The sequence below is a fragment of the Lethenteron reissneri genome, chromosome 19, assembly GCF_015708825.2.
Source record: "Lethenteron reissneri isolate LAM-NWPU_2019-01 chromosome 19, ASM1570882v1, whole genome shotgun sequence".
Lineage (NCBI taxonomy): Eukaryota > Metazoa > Chordata > Hyperoartia > Petromyzontiformes > Petromyzontidae > Lethenteron > Lethenteron reissneri.
The window spans coordinates 11,192,483-11,213,930 of record NC_083797.1 but is presented as its reverse complement, the minus strand read 5'-3'; the positions used below and the strand labels follow the sequence as shown (position 1 = coordinate 11,213,930).

The 21,448-nt window shown below is 47.2% G+C and overlaps 1 protein-coding gene across 1 annotated transcript in view; it reads right to left on the bottom strand.

Moving 5' to 3' along the window:
• LOC133344251 (tripartite motif-containing protein 54-like) overlaps positions 1–2,857 on the bottom strand; it is a 46,491-nt gene extending 43,634 nt beyond the window's left edge. Inside the window, 3 exon segments of the mRNA XM_061554326.1 lie at positions 1,251–1,755; positions 2,564–2,623; positions 2,818–2,857. Of these exon segments, the coding sequence (XP_061410310.1) occupies positions 1,251–1,415 (165 nt within the window). The 5' untranslated portion in view covers positions 1,416–1,755; positions 2,564–2,623; positions 2,818–2,857.
• Positions 2,858–21,448: the final 18,591 nt, after the last annotated feature.

Sequence of the window (21,448 nt, the reverse complement as noted above, 5' to 3'; positions counted from 1 at the left end):
CACATCTTAGTCGATAAAAACAATCAAATCGATCCGTGTGCACTACCAATACAGCCCATTCATTGTTATTTATTTCATTTTGCCCTCCGTATTTGTCTGGTCCCATCATACAAACGTGGAACGATCACCACTGGCTGAATGCTGCGAATAGGAGTGCAGCCAAGTGGCTATTTTTGAGCAGGCAGATACTCTGGGTATCGATGCCACCTCGATGACTGATCGTTTTTCACGAGTATTTTTTTTACTTTTGAAAAAACGTGGCAACGTCTCCATCAGGCGGGCGGGGGGGTATTGGTGCCGATGGCGATGCGGTTTTAAAAAAAAAAATACGAAAAAACTAGTCCGGCCGGGAACGATATAACCCCTCCCTTGGCATATTCTTAGGTTTTTTCGGTAAAGTCACGTAGGTAAAACATTAAAATTAATAAAAGTAAAATAAAATAAAAATCACGACGTTTCGGAGGCAACACAAGCTTCCGTCTGCAGGTGGAACCGTCACAGCAAAATTACTGTATCACGACAGCTGTATCAAGTAAATGAGAGATTGCAGAAGCTACCACTCCGTTTATATAATGGTTGGAGAGGGGGGAAGGGCCAAGTAAAGCACACTTTTTATTCATATGGTAAGGCATTCGCACTCTTGCTGCACAGGTCACGTGTGGTGGGGTAAAGTGTGAGTAATTGCCGCCTCCTCCAAGCCATCTGGGCAGTGTGGAAGAGTACGTTTAAATGTCCCCCGAACCTAGATGGAGGGAGCCTTGTAGAGCTCCCTCTAGCGGAGGCTCGTCTGCCAGCAGTGTCGTGAGTGACAAGTTGCAGGGCTGCACCTTCAACTCCGACAGCACAGTGTCGTGGCTTCGTGGACATGTCGCTCTTACCAGTGACATCATCCTCGTCTCTTGAGTTTTCACCCGGTTAAACAAATACACTTGAACTTTATTTCTATTAAAAAAAATATATTGTTGGTGATGCTGCGTTGGCGGTGGTGCACAAACACACATAACAACTTTTGTCAAGAAACACCGTGGCTTTAAAAAGGAAACGAGTATATAATAGGCGACGTTTCGGCTGATGGCCCTTCTTCAAAGCAAATTTAAAGCTGTGAAGAAGAGCCACTGCCCACGTCACCAATTTGAAGGCCACGGTGTCATTCACGAATGCGCTGAGTTTGTCTTGGACACTCTCGCTCTCTATAAATAAACGTGACAAGATGACCACGCACGGAACACGCCGATGGGCCTGGAGCTCACCTGAAAGATGTCATTGCAGCACTTGCGGCAGAGGTTGTGCTGGCAGGGCAGGATGACCACAGGCTTGGAGAAGATCTCCAGGCAGATGGGGCAGATGAGTTGCTTCTCTAAGTGGTCCAAGGTGTGGGGACCCCTAAGCAGGGCCTTGAGCTCCATCGCCGACATCTCTGATGAGGCCACTTTTACTCGCCAAGCGGAGAACGTTCAAACAGACGATCGGTCCACCTAGCCTGGCTCGTGCCTTGCTCACAAAAAAAAAAACACAAAACACAAATAACCGGCGCGAATGTTGATGTTGTTGTTGCTGTGGTTGTTCTTGTTGCAGATGCTAACACAATATCAGCTGAGCTGGTATAACCTTCAGGCTATTTACACGAGCGGTGCAACAGAGCAGAAAGTGGCGACAGTGTGTAAGGAGAAGTTGTGCGTTACTCTCCCTCCTTCTCGGTGTGGTGTTGCTTCGTGTGTGCCGTTCCACTGATAGACTTCCCTGTGGGAGGCTGCTCTATTTGGAGAAGGGCGAGGGAGGGAGGGAAGAGAGGAAAAAGAGATTGGTGGTGGTGGTGTGTATGTGTTGTGTGACCGTTAAGGGGCAGCTGCCAGGCCCCTTAATGCCCCGCGGTGTTCATTGCCAGGGCACGCGAAAATTATTCAAATGGTTGGATTGTTACGGCATTAATCGTGGCACACACACACACAGAGAAACACCCAGCGAGCTTCATTATTGCATATCGTTATCTCGTCATTGAATGGCAATAATACATTTGTGCGTGTGTGTCCTCATTCTTTCCGCGTGCGTCAGATACGTCTGTCTCCCTGTCATTGCGGTCGTAGCGTCGCGGGCTACGAGCCCGGCGAACCCAGTTCGATACCCGCTCACGGCCGACACCGACGACGATTATCTGAACCGGTCATGGGCCTCCCCTAGGTCGACTCAGCCTCAAATCAGTACCTGGTGCGGCGTGTAAACATCGCCACTGGGGAGGCAAAGGTGGCCGGGCGCGGTGTTGGCCATTCACTCACTCCTGTACCGTGACCTTCTTTCGCACCGTACGTAGCCAACCGTGCTAATCGTAGTTGCGGGGGAAGGACAACAAACTAAACATAAAAATCAGTTCTCAAGAAATTAGTTTTCAATCTATAATTTGTTATAATCGCGGGCATTTCCGCTGCTTTGCTTAAGACACTTTCCGCTCAAGGATAGAACTTTCATTCCGTTGTGCCGATGTTAAACAAAACTAATAAAACATTCGTTACGGCGGCAGGGATTTCGTTTGAACGTCTTAATGATAAGAGGCGAGGGAAGGTCTCACCGTGAAGATTCCTTTTTCCGACCGGAGTGAGTTCATCTCCGGACGTTGCAACGCAAAATCCTGAAACACACACACGCAAAAAAATAAGTTTTAAAGAGATAGTAGAGAGAGAGAGTGCGAGTAATGAGTTACCCTGATGCATGTATGTTTGGAGTTTGAATGTTCTCGCCGTGGTCGCGTGAATATTTATCTGGGTCCTCCGGTTTTTCCCTCCACGTTTAGAAGTGGGTGCGTAGGGTATGTGGCTGCTATACATTTTGCACGTGATAAGCCACTTCGTTGAGCTGTCACTTGTGGCCAGGTCGCTTCTGTAAAAGAGCTACAGAGCTCATTGGGGGCCTTACCTGGTAAAGTAAAAATAGTCTAAGGGGCCGTCCATAAATGACGTCACGCACCTAGTGGGGGGGGGGGGGGTCAGACATTTGTGACGATGGGGGGGGGGGGGTGAGAAATGTGACGTCACATCAAAATGCGCAACTTTAAATAATTATAAACAACACGTTCTACTTAATTAAATTGACTTTTCAATAAATATTTTCTCCTACAACATCAGAGTGCAGCGCCACATTGAATACGCACTACAATGACAATAGTTTAAAGCGATTTGAAGCATGTTTTTTTTGGGGGGGAGGGGACCGAGCTTTGTGACGTCATATTTGAGGGGGGGTCTGACTTTTTGTGACGCCGTGTGACGAAGGGGGGTCAAAAATCGTCCAAATACGCGTGACGTCATTTATGGACGGCCCCTAATTTCAATCAGCATATTGACGTACGGATACACCGAGACTCTGTATGAGCCTGCCTACTAGAGACACCACGTGGTCTGCAAAGAGAATGCGGCCAGGAATGAATCTCTGTGTGATGCTGAACAGGGACGGGACGATGGTGGATACGATTTCTCAGAAGACAATGCACACTCAGCTGTTGTTTTATGGTTCTGCTGGAGCCAAAGCTGTAATTTTTTTTCTTGGTAGCAGATACCATGGGCACACCGTTGTCCCTCCAGTCAGAAGCCAAGAGAAAATCTGCTGGTCATCTGAGATGAACTCCTTGATTTTCTAATCCAAGCCAGAAGGACATGTTTTAGATTTTGAAGTTGTGGACAATGTGACCAGTGATGCCAAACGGGCAAGCATACGTATGTCCTCACTACAGGGTCCACAGTGACCGCGGGCATTGAAGGCTCGCGGATTTGGCAGGTGGAAGTGCATAGCTGAGAAGTTTGAGGCTTGTAACTGAACTGTAGGTTATTTATAGTTTCATTGCAGGGTGTAATTATAGTTACAATTACAGCTGCGCAGGTGTGCAAAAGTTCTACGGCAGTTACATTGTGCATTCAATTCATTGCGGGCTTAATTACGATTGTAATTGACTGCAGGTCTGGCCCACATATGCATGAGTTTTCTCTGAGTATCCTGGCTTTCCTCCTCCCACGTGAAACAATTCCCCATTAGCAATTTGTCAAATGTTCCGGTACGATAGATTGCCAGCGCTGAAAGAGTCCAGAGAGGCATTTGACGTCGTTAACACTGAACGAGAGCAATGAGATGGCACAGAGCTGGGATGATACACAGCGTCCAAACCACCAATATGAACACACACAACAATAGAACCCCCTGACCATGCTGTAGGAAACATCGGAGAAGCGAGAGAATTAGAAAGGGGAAGAAAGAGAGATAGGAGGCACAGAAGAGGAAGGAAGGGGGGAGTGTGAAGGACAATGATTATTTGTATTTTTATATTGTTGTTGATGTTACGCTTGTTGGCACAGGAGAGCCTCACTGAGTATTAATACTTTTTCAGCAATGTCCTGCCAGGTTTCCACAGTGGACAATGTTGATGTTTAGCTCTTGGGGTTCCATACAAAACATTCTGAGTGTATAGGGGGTACATGATACAGATCACGTGACGTACTGCGACGCAGAGCACGTGACGCAACGAGACACAGAGCACGTGACACAACGCGACACAGAGCACGTGACGCAACGCGACACAGAGCACGTGACTCAACGAGACACAGAGCACGTGACGCAACGCGACACAGAACACGTGACACGAGACACAGAGCACGTGACGCAACGAGACACAGAGCACGTGACGCAACGCGACACAGAGCACGTGACACAACGCGACACAGAGCACGTGACGCAACGCGACACAGAGCACGTGACGCAACGCGAAGCAGAGCACGTGACACGAGACACAGAGCACGTGACACAACGAGACAGAGCACGTGACGCAACGCGAAGCAGAGCACGTGACACGAGACACAGAGCACGTGACACAACGAGACAGAGCACGTGACACAACGAGACACAGAGCACTTGACGCAACGCGACACAGAGCACGTGACGCAACGCGACACAGAGCACGTGACACAACGCGACACAGAGCACTTGACGCAACGCGACACAGAGCACGTGACGCAACGATACGCAGAGCACGTGACGCAATGAGACGCAGATCACGTGACGCAACGCGACACAGAGCACGTGACTCAACGAGACGCAGAGCACGTGACACAACGAGACACAGAGCACGTGACCCAACGCGACACAGACACAACATGTGATACAACACGAGACGATCCGGGACACAACACGACACGCAACACGAGGCACATGAACTACAAATACTTATACATTAAACACAAGGCAGTGCACAGCTGTGCTCTTCGCGATTATACACACACACGCGCGCGTGCGTGTGTTTTAAGCAGCCATTATTAGACGGCCCTTTGGTCCAACGTTGTTGAAAGGTCATTAGCAAAAGACCCACGCCTGACTCCGGCTATTTTTAGAAGGCGGGCCAAAAATTAAGAGCAATTTCAGCCACCTGCCGGTGCCGTTCCTTGCTCCTCCAGATGCTCTCGATTTCCTAATGCCGTTGTTTCAGGACAGCAGCATCGTTACGTGAGATGCAGAAATTGGCGGACGTGACCCACGCGCAGAGTTCAATGGGAATCTTGATCGAATGACGAGGCCGCGCTTATACAACTGAATGAAGTTGCTGAAGAAGCAACTCCGTTAGTGGCACGTTTAGGTTCCCAATGACACGGAATCTGATAGGTCCTGCAAAATGAATTACAGTGGAGTACAATCAAAGTGTGTATGATTTTATAATGAAGGTTTTGTTTTGGGTTAGATCGCGTGCGTATGGATGTTTCGTGACCCTCCCCCAGCAGACACAGCCAGTGAGGTTTGTCACGGAAACAAAACGCGTCAATGAGTTACTACTTCAGCCCACCGGTGTGTTGGAGAGTAAACCCACAATCAGCTGAATTACTGGCTGTGTCTGGGTGTGTCGGGTGGTGGAGGGTTACGACACATTTATACTGACGCGAAATAACCCAAAACACCTTTATTATGAAAAATATTGGTCGCGAAAGCTTGCGTGTTAAACTTTGTATGCTTTAATCTTGATTTTAAGCTTTCGTGACTGCAGGAATCCATACTCTTTGGTTCTTTCGGTAAAGTCACGTAGGTATAAAATAAAATAAATCACGACGTCTCGGGCGCAACACAAGCGTCCGTCATCAGGTACGTGCTTTCTTTATAGATACTCGAGTAGCGTATGACATTCACAGGACCATGCATACTGTGTCATTCACAATATTCAATGAGGTCTATTACTTGAATACATGTGTTCTCTCATCTCAACTTGTATTTTATTTCAACTAAACTGAGATATATCGCTCTTTGTCAGAAGCCACCTCGCTCAACGAACTGGCTTGTCACCACGTGGAAATGTACAGCGCCCACCTACTCTAAACGCGCGTTGATTCTAAATGTGGACGGGAAAACCGTGTAAAAAAAAATACACACAACCACGGGGAGAACACGCAAACTCCGAATATACAGCAGGCGAGGGAGTCAACATCTCGCCATCCTGTCTCGCGGTAGAATTCCAAGTATGTATCATTTCAAAGCAGCAAATCTCTGCGTGCTTCTTTGCACACCCTTGAACTGTTGACCCATTGCATTGTTCCGCGTGCACGTTTCTGATCTTACGTATTAGCTAGGCAATATAAAAAGATGACGACAAAATAAAACGTTTAACACGTAGGCTTATAACACGTGCTTCTATAGGCACATTGCTATACGTTGCTTTGAATTATTAAGCTCATTTCTGGAAAGCGCTCCCAACCTGCCCTCATCTGCCTCTTCACGCCATCATATTGATAAGCTGGTGGTGTGAATTACACACTCGTGTGACATGGCTCCGTCGATTCATCGCCAGCTAGTTTTCCACAAAGTGGTGCTGTCCGACTTGATTGAGGTGGTGGTGATAGCGATTATTGATTTTTGATGGTCATTAATGATATTTCAAGTAAGACGCAATACTTCAATGCTTCATGTTAGCCATTAGAGGTTAGTTAGGCCAAATTAGACAAATTCACCAAATTTAGAAAATGGATTTTGTCCGCGCGGTTCTTGATGACCGGGCATGGGACCATCAAACGCACTGCACGTGAGGAACCCGGTTTAACGAAGGTTGGCTGAGACACAGATTTAAACTCACGACCTGGGCATTGCCCGGCCCTTCTCTCTCACACAGCCATTATACGGCCCCTGAGTAATTTCTATCCGACGTTTGCCAGACAGGAGTGGTGTGACTTGGGGGGCAGGTTGTGGAGCAGAGGTTGTGTGCCGGGGCATGCGGGGGGGGGGGGGGGTAGGGGGGTAGGTGAGTAGGGGGGGGGGGATCAATTCCAGGAGATAATTGGGGGCAAGAGCGTTGGCGACCTTATAGGAACGAATGATGAATGAGCGCACCTCGTAATTGGCACCGCGCGCGCACGTGTTTGTGCACGTGTGTGTGCACGTGTGTGTGCACGTGTGTGTGCACGTGTGTGTGCACGTGTGTGTGCACGTGCGTGCACGCGCGCACGTGTGTGTGCACGCGCGCACGTGTGTGTGCACGTGTGTGCACGTGTGTGCGCACGTGTGTGCACGTGTGTGTGCACGTGTGTGCGCACGTGTGTGTGCACGTGTGTGTGCACGTGTGTGTGCACGTGTGTGCGCACGTGTGTGCGCACGTGCGCGCGCACACGCGCAAGACGGGTGCCGTGCGTCTGTGTGCGCCGGAGGAGAGACTTCGAGCGCGTTGCCACCACGCAGCAGCAGCAGCAGCAGCCTCGGCGGTGTAGAGGCAACCGTAGCCCGGCCTGGGCTCGGGGCGTCGGTGATAAAAAAAAATCTGCAATAACTTACAACATTACGTAGGCGCGTTTCGTACATGCGTGCGTGTGTTTTGCTTGCGTGCGTGTGTGCGCGGGCGTTTTGTGTGTACGAACCGGGCGATCCCGAGTTAGATTCCTGCTCACGACCTATACCAGTTGGGGAATATTTGAACCGGTCCTGGGTTTCCCCTACATCGACTCGGCCTTAAAAAAGGTGTACCTGTTGCGGTGTATAAAAATCAGCACCGGGGAAGCAAATGCGTGCTGGCCTTAATGGGTGCTCGCTAACAGCACTTGCGGCCTTTGCACAGGCCTGCACATGACCTGGGTTAGAGCTTCTTATCTCAAAGGGGCAATTCTAAATAAACCGTTCAACTGTTCAAATCTCCACCCATGGATGTCCTGTGGCTCTGAGCTGTTCAGCCGGTTATTGGAATAGGGCATTAGGATTCTGGCTCCAGAGGCTGACGTTTGCGTGTCGGGGCAATGAGCCAGAGCTCTGACGAGTCTCGAACTTGAATGCAGGTTTCAGTCACTCGTAATTATTTCAAGTTCTGTAGTTTGGTCAATGCATACTGACGATAACAATGGCTTTATTTGTTCAGGAAAAAAACCTCACTGAGTCGCGAGGATGTTTCTTTTTTCAAGAGGATCCTGCAGAGGGGTGTTTGTCCAATTGTACCAAAGAGCGTTTGGTTTGTGGTGGAAAACTGTGTGAAGAAACACACGGGTGACGGGGATGGGGGGGTGAGGGGGGTTGGGAGAGGGGGATGGGGGTGGGTGAGGGGGGTTGGGTGAGGGGGATGGGGGGCTAGTGAGGGGGGTCAACGAGCAGAGTGCTATAACGCAGCAAGTGAGCACAGTGGGGAACACGGCTGGTGGTGCATCTACCGGTCATCTCAGTCAGCCAACCCATGGCACATGGGGGTCTGTGCCGATGCCTCCAGTCAGCGAGCCTTCGACACTTCACGTGGCCTCAAAGTGCACCTGGCCTGGCACGGGCGCCGTGGCGACGTCACCGTCATGGTATTGGATGGGGTGAGGGGGTGGGGAGGGGTGGAAGTGTTTCCGAATGACAACTGATTAGAGAGTCTGTGTTTGTGCTCTGCAGGGAGAGCCGTGGGTGGGGGTCGCGTTACCATTTGCCCGGTCTATTAATGCGATTGCTCCGAGACCCATGCTCCCACACACACACGGGGCTTCTCCAGAAAGGGCCCACTGACGCGCACTTTCCGAGCCTTGTAACGAGTGTGGCGAGGCTGTGGGGCAGTCTGCACGGTCAACAACGTGAAGCAGACGGACGATATATAAAAAAAATATTCGCTTCATTTCAGAATATTTAGTTATCGTGGAGGAATCTGATGAGATGTGATGCTCTTGTTTTTTTTACAGATGCCCGGTAGGGGCGGATGTGAACGTCCCAACACCAAACGATACCGAAACACGAACGGAGTGCAAATTGTAGGGAAGATAAGCAAATAACGTGATAAGCCACTTCGTTGAGCTATCATTTGTGGCCTGCTCACTTCTGCAAAAAATATCTTTATAGCTCAGTAGGCCTTAGCTAGTAAAATACAAAGTTGAAAATCGTATGGTGTGAATATCTACATGACAACATGCCACCATATCCCTGCTCCGACGAGCATGACAATGCACTCACCTCCTGTTTACACCCCCCGAGCAAGTGAAATGAATTGCACATCCACGCGACAAGGTGAAGTATGTCCTCGCGATGCCCACTGTTGACTTGGCCACAATGTGGCACTCATTCTATTGACCCTGGAGGGTCAGGAGGCAGCTGATTTCAGAGGAACTCTCAATAATAGATGAACATGCCTTGAGAAGCAAGATTTTTCAAGGTATGTCACGATATTTAATATAACGGTGAGACGGCTAGGATAATAACGGCTAGTGCATTCGCATAAATGGAACAGCCAGACAGAGATCGCATGCAGAAAGTCCATTGTATAGGTGTTTTGGGTTAGATCGTGTAAATTTAAATGTGTCGTTAAACACCACCACCACGCGACACATCCAATCAGTAAGGTTTGTGACGTAAAACACCACATGCCAATTCGTTGCTAGTTCAGCACACCGGTGTGTTAGAGAGTAAACCCACATCATTTACCATTCGAAAGTACCAACCGGGAATTCAGACGAGGAGACGTGATTTTTTGTTTTGCCAAAGGTAATCAAGAGACGTGAGCAGATGTGTTCCCAGAAAATTGGAGTGGAGAAAATGAGGCTGGCGAGGGGAGAATTTTTGTTTCAGCAAGGCCAGTCGTAGGAGGCAATAATAGGGGCGCATGAGAACAGGCTGGAGCGGTGCTGGATAACTTAAATAACACTAGTCAACAAAAAAAAACACGTTTTTCTGGCCTGGACTTTTGCAACTGTTCTAGACTAATTTCAGGATGCTGATTCCAAATCTGATCTCAGATTTGCTCTATCACATCTCATTTTTAAATCCTTTATATTAAGTTCGCGTGCTTGCTTGCTTGCTTAGGACCGTGCAAATCTTTCGGTCGTTTTTTAACCCACTTCCCGTGATCCAATCGAGCTGACATTTTCCACACAGACTCGTTGTGCCAGACAATTATTGTTCGTGAAAAAAAATTCCCAAAATGTTACACTTTTTAGGCAAAAAAAAATATTTTACATATATTCAAATAGAACTAATTCATGGCTTTGGCTGAACGTCAGAGTGTAAGAGCCAAGAGCGTAACCCCTCCACAGGCTGTGGCGGAGTAGCGCAGTTGGTAGCGCCCTCGCTTCCCATGCCAAAGGTCGCGGGATCGATCCCCGCGTCCACCACAGGCGAATGTATTTTTAAATCCTTTATATTAAGTTCGCTGCCACGCATATAAAGGATTTATAGTGAAAAACTTTGTTTTTACGGGTTATACTTATTTTGCTATCGAGATACCCCATTTTCATTGATTTTACCCGAAATTAACTCTGTCACTTATGATTGCAAGTTGTTGCGAGTCAGTGACTGCTTTAGTGTTAAAATATGGCGCTGTATTTTTAGGATAGTGTGTTTATAATATAATTTTATGTAGATATCCACATTTATTTAATATTTTTCTTCTGCAGTTTTTATTGAAAATGCAATATTTGATATCTCAAAAACCTGATGTGATAGACAAAAACGGATGCCAGATTTGGAATCAGCACCCCAAAATTACATTGAAACCGTTAGAATACCTTATGCGAGAAAAAGTGTGTTGACCAGTGCAATGAAAAGCAACATGCGAGTGCGATGCAAGAAAATATGCGCAAATCAGCACGCATCACCTGCCATGAAACGTGGTCCGGAAGCACGGCCATCAAACAACAACAGTGAAGCGTTCAGACGTGTGCTTCAAATTGCGCTTCAAGTCAATACAAGGCCCTAATTATAATATGTTTGCTCAAAATGTCCTCCCCATAAATATGTTTCTATAAAAATATTTTTACCAAAAATTGCGATGCTATGTAAATAAAAAGAACAATTTGTTAAACCTTGGCCACAATATCTGGACTTGTCTTCATATAACAATGCATAGATTTCTGATTATATGATTGTGTTTATGGTTGTACTTTATGAATCCCTAATCTCTGCCATTACATACATTGAAAAAAGAAAAGGTAAAACAAGAAAAACAGCAATTTAATACAATACACTATTCGACATTATTGTAAAAAATAAATAAAAAGTCCATCCCATGTGTTAGTGAATTTTTAAATATTTTAGGCAGGAAATTAGTTTTCAAATTTTGTTTTTTTTCTGGGGGGGGACCCCAGACCCCCTGGAAGATCTGGTCCTCCCGATGTTGACTCCATGGCTACGGCCTTGAGTCAGGAAGAGGAACACGTGGATTAGGGAACATGCGCGTAGTTCAATACTGTCCATCAGCGGTGGGCACCTGGCGCCTCCCGCGCCGCATGTGGCCCTTTAATCCCCTACACGAGACTCTATCCAAGCCGCACAACGGCAGCACGCACTAACACAGCAGTAGCAAAGAAGAATTAATTGTCTCCCGTGCTGTTAATATAACAACAACCGCGGTGACGTCACCACGACGCTTGTGCCAGGCTACGTGCACCTTGAGGCCACGCGTAGTGTCGAACGCTCGCTGGCAGGTCACGGGGCAGACCCAGGTGCCACGGGTCGACTGACTGAGATGACACACACACACTATTGATGTACACTTAGCTCTTTGCAGAACTCACGGGTACGTTATGGCTCTTGGTCTGTTATCAGGTTGGCCGCCACCTGCTGTAACATCGTATCGACTCTCAAGTAAAGTTGGTGGGCTGGGAGAGGACGCGTTGCTCGGAGGGACGATGTTTTTTTCATTCCGAACGACAGTGGCAGCTGGAGACGTGAACCCCGCACGAGGGTGCGTCTACCGCGGAGACGGAGTGATGAGATCAACTCGCGCGGGAGACGCTCACCCAATCGGGGGATAGATCATGGCTGGTGATGGAGGGGTTGACGGTGTAATTTTAGAAAGTCGCACTCATTACACGCAAAGTGCTTGCCGCAGATAAACCACAACAGCTCGCTGATGTTGTCAAGGAGCATAAACCATCACGCACACTCCGCTCATCTTCACAGCAGCAGCAGCAGCGGCGGGGTTTGGCTCGCGATTGAACAAAGGCGGTCACCGCATCGCGCGCTTTCAGACGCGCTTCTGCGGTCGTCTGGAACGTTCTTCCTTCCGATATTGGGAAGCCACTGGAGCAACAGTATGCACTTTTAAATCTTGATTGAAACTCATTTCTCAATAAATGCTTTTTGTGTTTCGTGTGTTGTCCTTGCCACGCACCTCCGATGAGTACGGTTGGCTACGTACGGTGCGAAAGAAGTTCAACAATACGTACATCCACACTGCTTGCATCCCAACCAGGAGTTGAACTTCTTACCTTCACCACAGAGGCACTCGGCCAGACGTGAGCAGACATCGTGACCCACAGCACGCGCCCTACGGTGGTGTACGACCCTTGCCCCTAACACCTGCCAACCCAGAGGCATTCACTTAATGGATCATACCCTGCTGCTGACGATTAACAGAGGAGTTGAAAATTAAAGCAAACGCTGCTGAACAACATTGTTCCATCGGGCCTCTTAAACGTGGCACCTTTGTGCTGATTCACGGCCCCCTGTTTACGCACGCCTGCGACTCTTGTCTCGGAGCTCCGTCTATTTTGGCTCGACTCATGACGGATTTCTGCAAATTGTGCTCATGGGAGGCTGCTGTGAACCTCTAAAATGCGTCATAACGATCACACGACACCACCAAAGCTTCCAGCCCGTGCCCCTCTCCCCAACGCCACGACGCAAACACCGCCACGACCGCACACTGTCAGACGTGTTTGTTTTGTTATTAAATGCGTGTTAAATACGAAGCAAGGCTGATGACTATCATGCGAAAAGCAAGATCCCCTAAAGCATCGTCATTGTTATCAACACGAACATCGTCAGAATGTCGCTGCCAACCTTCTCGCGACCGTGAATGAGACACCAGCCCAACGAGCCGTCCCCTCCACTGACTCCGATACAATCCCGAATCACTCTCAAGATCACCCTCACCACTGACTCCCCTGCCATGCCTCTCCCTTTCACCTCGATCCGCTCTTTGTGCGCTCCTCTTCAGTAAACCAGGCATTCATCTTCTTGGTTCTTTCGGTAAAGTCACGTAGAAGGGAAATAATAAAATAAAATAAATAAAAAATAATTCTCACGACGTTTCGGCCACACAACGCAAGCAGCCGTCCTCAGGTGAGGACGGCTGCTTGCGTTGGTTGCCGAAACGTCGTGAGAATTATTTTATTATGTTTTATTTTTATTATTTTATTATTTCCCTTCTACGTGACTTTACCGAAAGAACCAAGAAGATGAATCCCTGCAGTCACGAAAGCTTTAAATCGAAATTTAACCAGGCATTGCCTTCGGTTGAAGCTCCCAGGTATCCGTCGCTCAGTGCAGTGTTCTTCACTAATTCTCAGAGGGCGGGGGGGGGGTTCACCTTTGCCGATAATACATCGTCAGTGTGAGGGCCGCCACACATTTGAATCCATTGGGGGGGTGGGGGGGGGGTCAGACAGTAGCACGACGATGATGGGATGCGTCATGGGCCGCCGTTAGCACTGCGGGCCTTGCAATGAAGAGCACAGGCTGAGAGAAAAAGTTTCGCTTTCTCCTCCGTTGCTCCTGTTGCCTGGAGCGTTATCCCACAGGCCATACAAGCTGTCAAGATCCCTGCCCCTGTTCAAGTCCAGACCCCAAGACCTGTCCTCTTCTCCTCTGGCAAAGACTGGCCATCTCTTCTGTTTGAATATTTATAGTAGATGCATTGCTCTGTTCATCCCTATAGATAGACATTTAACCTTACGATATTACACCTTGATGTGCTGTATACAATGATATAATGTTTGTCCTGCCTATCTATCATCATTATCATTCATAGTAGCAGCTCTAGATGCTTTACAACGTGGGGAAACACTGCCTCGTTGGACAAACATGGCTTGATTTGGACATCACTTTGAGGTGTGTGGGACCATTTCCGTGATTGTTGCCGATTACGTATTTGTAAGGCCCGTGTGACTCTGCACGAATGTGTCGAGTGGCGTTGTTAACCATGCTTGTGTGCTGCTACCAATGCAGCAGCATCACCAATCACTCGTACTCTATACAGGGTGCTCACATCTATTGAACATACATGATAACAAATATCATGTTAATAGCTTCAAAAAGTCTAAAAATCTCCACTTGTTCGCCATCATTGTCAACACATGGCCTGGAATCTTCTCCAGGTGGTCTCCAGAGCCGCGAGGCACATCTCTCGTGCTATTGTTGCAAATTCTCGTAAGTTTTAACATTTTGTGTTGAAGCACCTTCTACATGGTATTTGCGTCTCTTTGCCGCATCCCCTAGGTTGGCTCAGACTGAAATGACCACCTAACGCGGTGTGTAAACATCAGCACTAATGAGGAAACAAAGACGGCTGGTCACGTTGCTAATCACATTACCCCCCTTTCATTTTGCCATGTCAGCCTTAATAGATGCTCGCAAACAGCTCTTGCTGGTACGGTCTCTGAAGATGATATGGACGTTTGTATTTTGTGTGGGGCATGCAGACTTCAGTTTTTGTGAAAGTCACTGGAAACGTCGTGAGACTTTTATTGCTTTATTTTTATTATTTCCCTTCTACGTGACTTTTCAGAAAGATCCAATAATATATAGTCACTGGCAGTTTTAGATTATATCAAGCGTGTGTGACACTCAAGAGTATCGTGCACAATAATCACATTTTTTGGGATCATGGTTCAGGACAAACAATGCGTCACATGTTGGAGTACTGAGATGTAGATGCTATTCTAAAAAAAAAGTATCGGGCCCAAGAGTAGGTTACAAGAATGTAAAGATAGTATGTCTGATCTATTACTTATTTACAAAATTTGTGTTGTTTAAAATATATATTTTTAAAAGTTTAAATTGTGAGTTGCAGTGCGCTGTGAGGACAACACAGGAATACAGGCACGCTTTTAAAATGTGTTGCTTCAGAATGTCCGGGGGACGGCACGTGATGCCATTTGGAGAGAGAGAGAGATACTTCCAGTGGGACTTGCGTTATTCCTGGAAAACATTCCTAGGTTTTGGCGCATGATGGGATTTGATTTCTCCGACGGTGAAGTTTAAAACTCACCACGTACACTCTACGCACTCGAAGCCCAACAACAATGGCAACAACATCGGCGACGACTTCACCATGTCCAAGTACAGGCTTCCACACCAGCCGATCATCCCTCTTGGTTTCATAAAATAAGTACCTCTTTATGGACAGCCAACAGTGACTGTCTTCTAGAGAGACTGGCCAAAGTAATGGGAATGTGTAATTAAAAATTTCTACCACTGGCCCAGGACTGATGAAGATCTCACTCCCTGTTTAGTGTTTGCATGAGACTCTTTGGGCTTTTAGAACTGTGTAAGATGTACAATTGACTGCCTTTTACAAAACATTTTTACTAATATGGGAGCTTGAAAGCTTCAACCCTCTTCAAACCTATGTGGGTCAGCCTTGGATGTTCTTAAGCATCTGTCCGGACAAGTAATGATTTACCCTCTCGCTGAGCCCATGAATTGTCATCATTTCCGGTGATAATTCAATTAAGAAATACCACGGTCGTGGAAGATATATATGTATGTTGAACTTCTTTCGCACCATACATAACCAACCGTGCTAATTGGAGGTGCGGAGGAAAAACAAAGAGCAGTTCTAAAGAAATGAGTTTTCAATCTAGATTTAAAAGTGCATAGCTCCGATGGCTTCATAATATTAGAAGAACATTCCAGACGGCCGCAGAATCGCATCTGAAAGCGCGCGATGCGGTGACCGCCTTTGTTAGATGGAGAGCCAAAAGCCTCTGCTGCTGCGAGGATGACCGGAGTTTGCGTGATGATCGTTTATGCCCCTTGGCGAGATCAGCGAGGCACTGTGGAATACCGTTACATTGACTGGTAGTAGGTGTAGCAGTCATTTCCAATCTCGTCCCCGTACACAATTGTGAGATTGCCGAGTAACCGCAGAATTAGATGCCGGTGGTGGAGGCCCAGTATAGATGTAAAGTTGGGCAAATGTTGGTTCAACGGTTTCTCTCAGATGCCAACGTTGACCCAACGCTGCACGTGTACTGAGGAGGTGATATGGAAATCCTGCTTTAGGCTTTCACAGCTGTACTGATTTATACCGATATCATATTCGGGTTAGCTGAGTGGAGAGAGGGTCCAAAATAGGTTCAACAGCCCAGGCAGGCCCAGACTGGCCATCGGGCAGCAGTCCGGGCAAATGCCCCGTGGGTCGGTCCATTCCGAGGGCCGATGGGTCTGTCTGTGCGGGGAAATTGCAAATGTGATCAAAGTAAAACATATATATCGAAATATATTTTAAAAAATTTGTATTCATGTATTTTATTACCTATAATGCGTATGCTTCATTGCTTATGTACGCTGTGAGTTGGCATTAAGTCTAATCTGAGGCATCCCTAATGATTATTTTTAAATCCTTTATATTAAGTTCGCTTGCTTGCTTAGGACCGTGCAAATCTTTCGGTCGTTTTTTAACCCACTTCCCGTGATCCAATCGAGCTGACATTTTGCACACAGACTCGTTGTTCGTGACAATTTATTTTCGTGAAAAAATCCAAAATTTTACACTTTTTAGGAAAAAAATAAATTATATTTAATTACCAATTGCTTAATGGTGGCAGGCATAGGTGGCAGCCATCTCAAGCCAGAGGACGAGAGGACTCTAGCCACCACGCATATAAAGGATTTATAGTGAAAAACTTTGTTTTTACGGGTTAATTTTTTTCACCGTTCCATTTGTTTTTTTGGACCGGCCCAAATGGGCGAATGAAATCGCACGGCATTGTGGGCCCGCTGTGTTCACAACATGCCTGGGTCGATTCCTAGTCCCAGTCCGTCACTGAGCCCAGGCCTCCACCCGGCACAGCTACCGCTTGTGTGACTGAAGCCAAATTATCAACCAGGAACGGACCGAGCTCGTTACGTTTCGATGGAATATTGAGCCCGCGAGACTCCATTGTCTTCATGACGCGGGTGGAGAGACAACGTGGCTCACGAGCTCCCAGGCAGTCCCCGTGTCGCTCCGTGTGGACTGATTTTTTTCACTTTCCAATCGAAATTCAATGGAACCAGGAATACAATTTTCAGTAGCTGCAGCGGCTGAGGGCACTCGCCGCTGGCACGAGGACTGTCTTGGGCCCTCTCCTGCAGCACCACTGGCACTTACGCTGCCAGCGGCTCAAACCCAATGTTCCGCCTTTTGGGGGACATCTTCAGGAAACTGGGGGTGCCCTTCTACAACAGCAGGTTCGTATATGGGGGTGGCGCCTTACCTGGCTAACAAGCGCCATGACCTCGCCAACTTCGCCTGTGCTCAGGCGAAGATGGCGGTGTTCAGGGGCCTGCTCAAGGCGCGCCTCCGGCTGGAGCACGCCATGTACCACACGCGTGCCGGTGATGTGCAGCGCGTCTTCTTCGAACGCTGGAAAGCCGGACAAGCTTTTTGTACCAGCGTGGACGGCACCTTCATGTTCACCTTCTAAAGCGCTCGCTCGTCACTGTGGCGTGCGCGATGACCACCACCACCACGTGTCTTTTCTTTGTATTGTACGTGGTGCATTTAGCGCCACAGCACGTGAATATATAGTGTCTGTTTATTTGTTTGCTGGTGACTGTGTATTTTGTATCGGAATCGCCTCCAGTGCTGTTGCTGCTGGCGGCAATAAAAGTTGTTTAAAAGTCAAAAGTCCCCTGAAGCACGTGCGTGAAGTGCTCATGATGCGTTTTTATTTCTGCGGAGCAGCTGCTGGAAATTACACATTCCTATGGCGGGGTAGGGGGGGGGGAGAGTTTTGCCATGGAACAACTGCTGTTGAGTTCACCATGACGTGGTAGTAATGTCATCGATCCCAAAGGAATGATGGGGTTGAGTCAAACTCCCAACCAAGATGTGACCTTTCTCTTTGTGAGCCGTTCGCTCCACCGCTAAGACGGGATTGATGCACCCGTAGGCTGGCTGATGCCTCGTATTATTTATCTTAAGTGTTGGAGGCTGTAGTACAGGCGTGTCCGTCTCGCTTAACGGGCGAGGCACGTTCCGCGCAAAATTGCTCGTCAAACGAAAACTCGTGAAATTATCACCGTTTCCCCATTGACTCCCTTCCATGATAAACGCTGAGATGAGGTTTTTCAGCCCCAATATTCTGCACTCTTGAACAACTTCTCCTTTCTTTTTTAATCATGATAACTACAAATTACTTGAAACATTTTAAAATAAAGTAATAAAACACTCAATGTAACGTCACACGTGAAAAACGACAGTTGCAAGCTCCTCCCCGGAGCCTATATCACCTCCTTACAGCCACACATTTGAAATAAACGCTCTCACACACTCTCTCTCTCCACTCAATAACACAGCCCCCGCGTGGGGTCTCTCTTGCTCTCTCCGTCTTTCATACATGGACACATATCTACCCCCCCCCCCCACATCCAAAAGATAAGAGACCCCCCGTATAGCTCTAAAAAAGACTGTTGGGCCAAGTGCTGTTAACAAGCACTGATGAAGGTCAGTACGGCACACGAGCGGTGGGTGGCTAGCACCACGCTCAACCGCCTTTGTTTCACTCGTGGCGATGTTTGCACACCGCACCAGGTACTCAATTGAGCCCGAGTCGTCCTTGGAGAGGCCCAGGAACGATTCAAATAATCGTCACCGATGTTGGTCGTCAGCGAGAATCGAACTCGGGTGGCCGGGGGTTCGTAGCATTGCACCACCGATCCCTACATCCACCCACCCCTCCTGCCACTCACCCATTGTAATGACACCACTAGGCCCCCACCCGCCATCCACCCTTCCCACAACCCCCACCCCGCACCCCCCGCACCCATACGCCGATCACGCAGCACAGCTGCGAATAGCTTCGGGCCGTGGTGCGCCCCCTGCCGCCAGGGAGGTGCATTCGATCGTTCTCCGCTCGTTATGCGAACATTTGCTCGTTTTGCGAACAAATTGGGCTAGATTCAAATTGTTCGTTATCGTGAATTCTCGTAAATCAGAGCACTCGCTAAGCGAGGCACGCCTATATTATCTCAGTGCTAAAGGATGCGGTATGATTTTAATTCTACAGGCTGTAGTATTATCTTAGTGCTACAGGCTGTAGTATTATCTTAGTGCTACAGGCTGCAGTATTATCTTAGTGCTGCAGGCTGTAGTATTATCTTAGTGCTGGAGGCTGTAGTATTATCTTAGTGCTACAGGCTGTAGTATTATCTTAGTGCTGCAGGCTGTAGTATTATCTTAGTGCTGCAGGCTGTAGTATAATCTTAGTGCTACAGGCTGTAGTATTATCTTAGTGCTACAGGCTGTAGTATTATCTTAGTGCTACAGGCTGTAGTATTATCTTAGTGCTGCAGGCTGTAGTATTATCTTAGTGCTGCAGGCTGTAGTATAATCTTAGTGCTACAGGCTGTAGAATTATCTTAGTGCTACAGGCTGTAGTATTATCTTAGTGCTGCAGGCTGTAGTATTATCTTAGTGTTACAGGCTGTAGTATTATCTTAGTGCTGCAGGCTGTAGTATTATCTTAGTGCTGCAGGCTGTAGTATTATCTTAGTGCTACAGGCTGTAGAATTATCTTAGTGCTGCAGGCTGTAGTATTATCTTAGTGTTACAGGCTGTAGTATTATCTTAGTGCTACAGGCTGTAGTATTATCTTAGTGCTGCAGGCTGTAGTATTATCTTAGTGCTGCAGGCTGTAGTATTATCTTAGTGTTACAGGCTGTAGTATTATCTTAGTGCTGCAGGCTGTAGTATTATCTTAGTGTTACAGGCTGTAGTATTATCTTAGTGCTGCAGGCTGTAGTATTATCTTAGTGCTGGAGGCTGTAGTATTATCTTAGTGCTGGAGGCTGTAGTATTATCTTAGTACTACAGGCTGTAGTATTATCTTAGTGCTGCAGGCTGTAGTATTATCTTAGTGCTACAGGCTGTAGTATTATCTTAGTGCTGCAGGCTGTAGTATTATCTTAGTGCTGCAGGCTGTAGTATTATCTTAGTGCTGCAGGCTGTAGTATTATCTTAGTGCTACAGGCTGTAGTATTATCTTAGTGCTACAGGCTGTAGTACTATCTTAGTGCTACAGGCTGTAGTATTATCTTAGTGATACAGGCCGTAGTATTATCTTAGTGCTACAGGCTGTAGTATTATCTTAGTGCTGCAGGCTGTAGTATTATCTCAGTGCTACAGGCTGTAGTATTATCTTAGTGCTACAGGCTGTAGTATTATCTTAGTGCTGCAGGCTGTAGTATTATCTCAGTGCTACAGGCTGTAGTACTATCTTAGTGCTACAGGCTGTAGTATTATCTTAGTGCTACAGGCTGTAGTATTATCTTAGTGCTGCAGGCTGTAGTATTATCTTAGTGCTACAGGCTGTAGTATTATCTTAGTGCTGCAGGCTGTAGTATTATCTTAGTGCTGCAGGCTGTAGTATTATCTTAGTTCTGCAGGCTGTAGTATTATCTCAGTGCTGCAGGCTGTAGTATTATCTTAGTGCTACAGGCTGTAGTATTATCTTAGTGCTGCAGGCTGTAGTATTATCTTAGTGCTGCAGGCTGTAGTATTATCTTAGTGCTGCAGGCTGTAGTATTATCATAGTGCTGCAGGCTGTAGTATTATCTTAGTGCTACAGGCTGTAGTATTATCTTAGTGCTGCAGGCTGTAGTATTATCTTAGTGATGCAGGCTGTAGTATTATCTTAGTGCTGGAGGCTGTAGTATTCTCAGTGCTGCAGGCTGTAGTATTATCTTAGTGCTACAGGCTGTAGTATTATCTTAGTGCTACAGGCTGTAGTATTATCTTAGTGCTACAGGCTGTATTATTATCTTAGTGCTGGAGGCTGTAGTATTCTCAGTGCTGCAGGCTGTAGTATTATCTTAGTGCTACAGGCTGTAGTATTATCTTAGTGCTGCAGGCTGAAGTATTATCTTAGTGCTACAGGCTGTAGTATTATCTTAGTGCTACAGGCTGTAGTATTATCTTAGTGCTACAGGCTGTAGTATTATCTTAGTGCTCGAGGCTGTAGTATTCTCAGTGCTGCAGGCTGTAGTATTATCTTAGTGCTGGAGGCTGTAG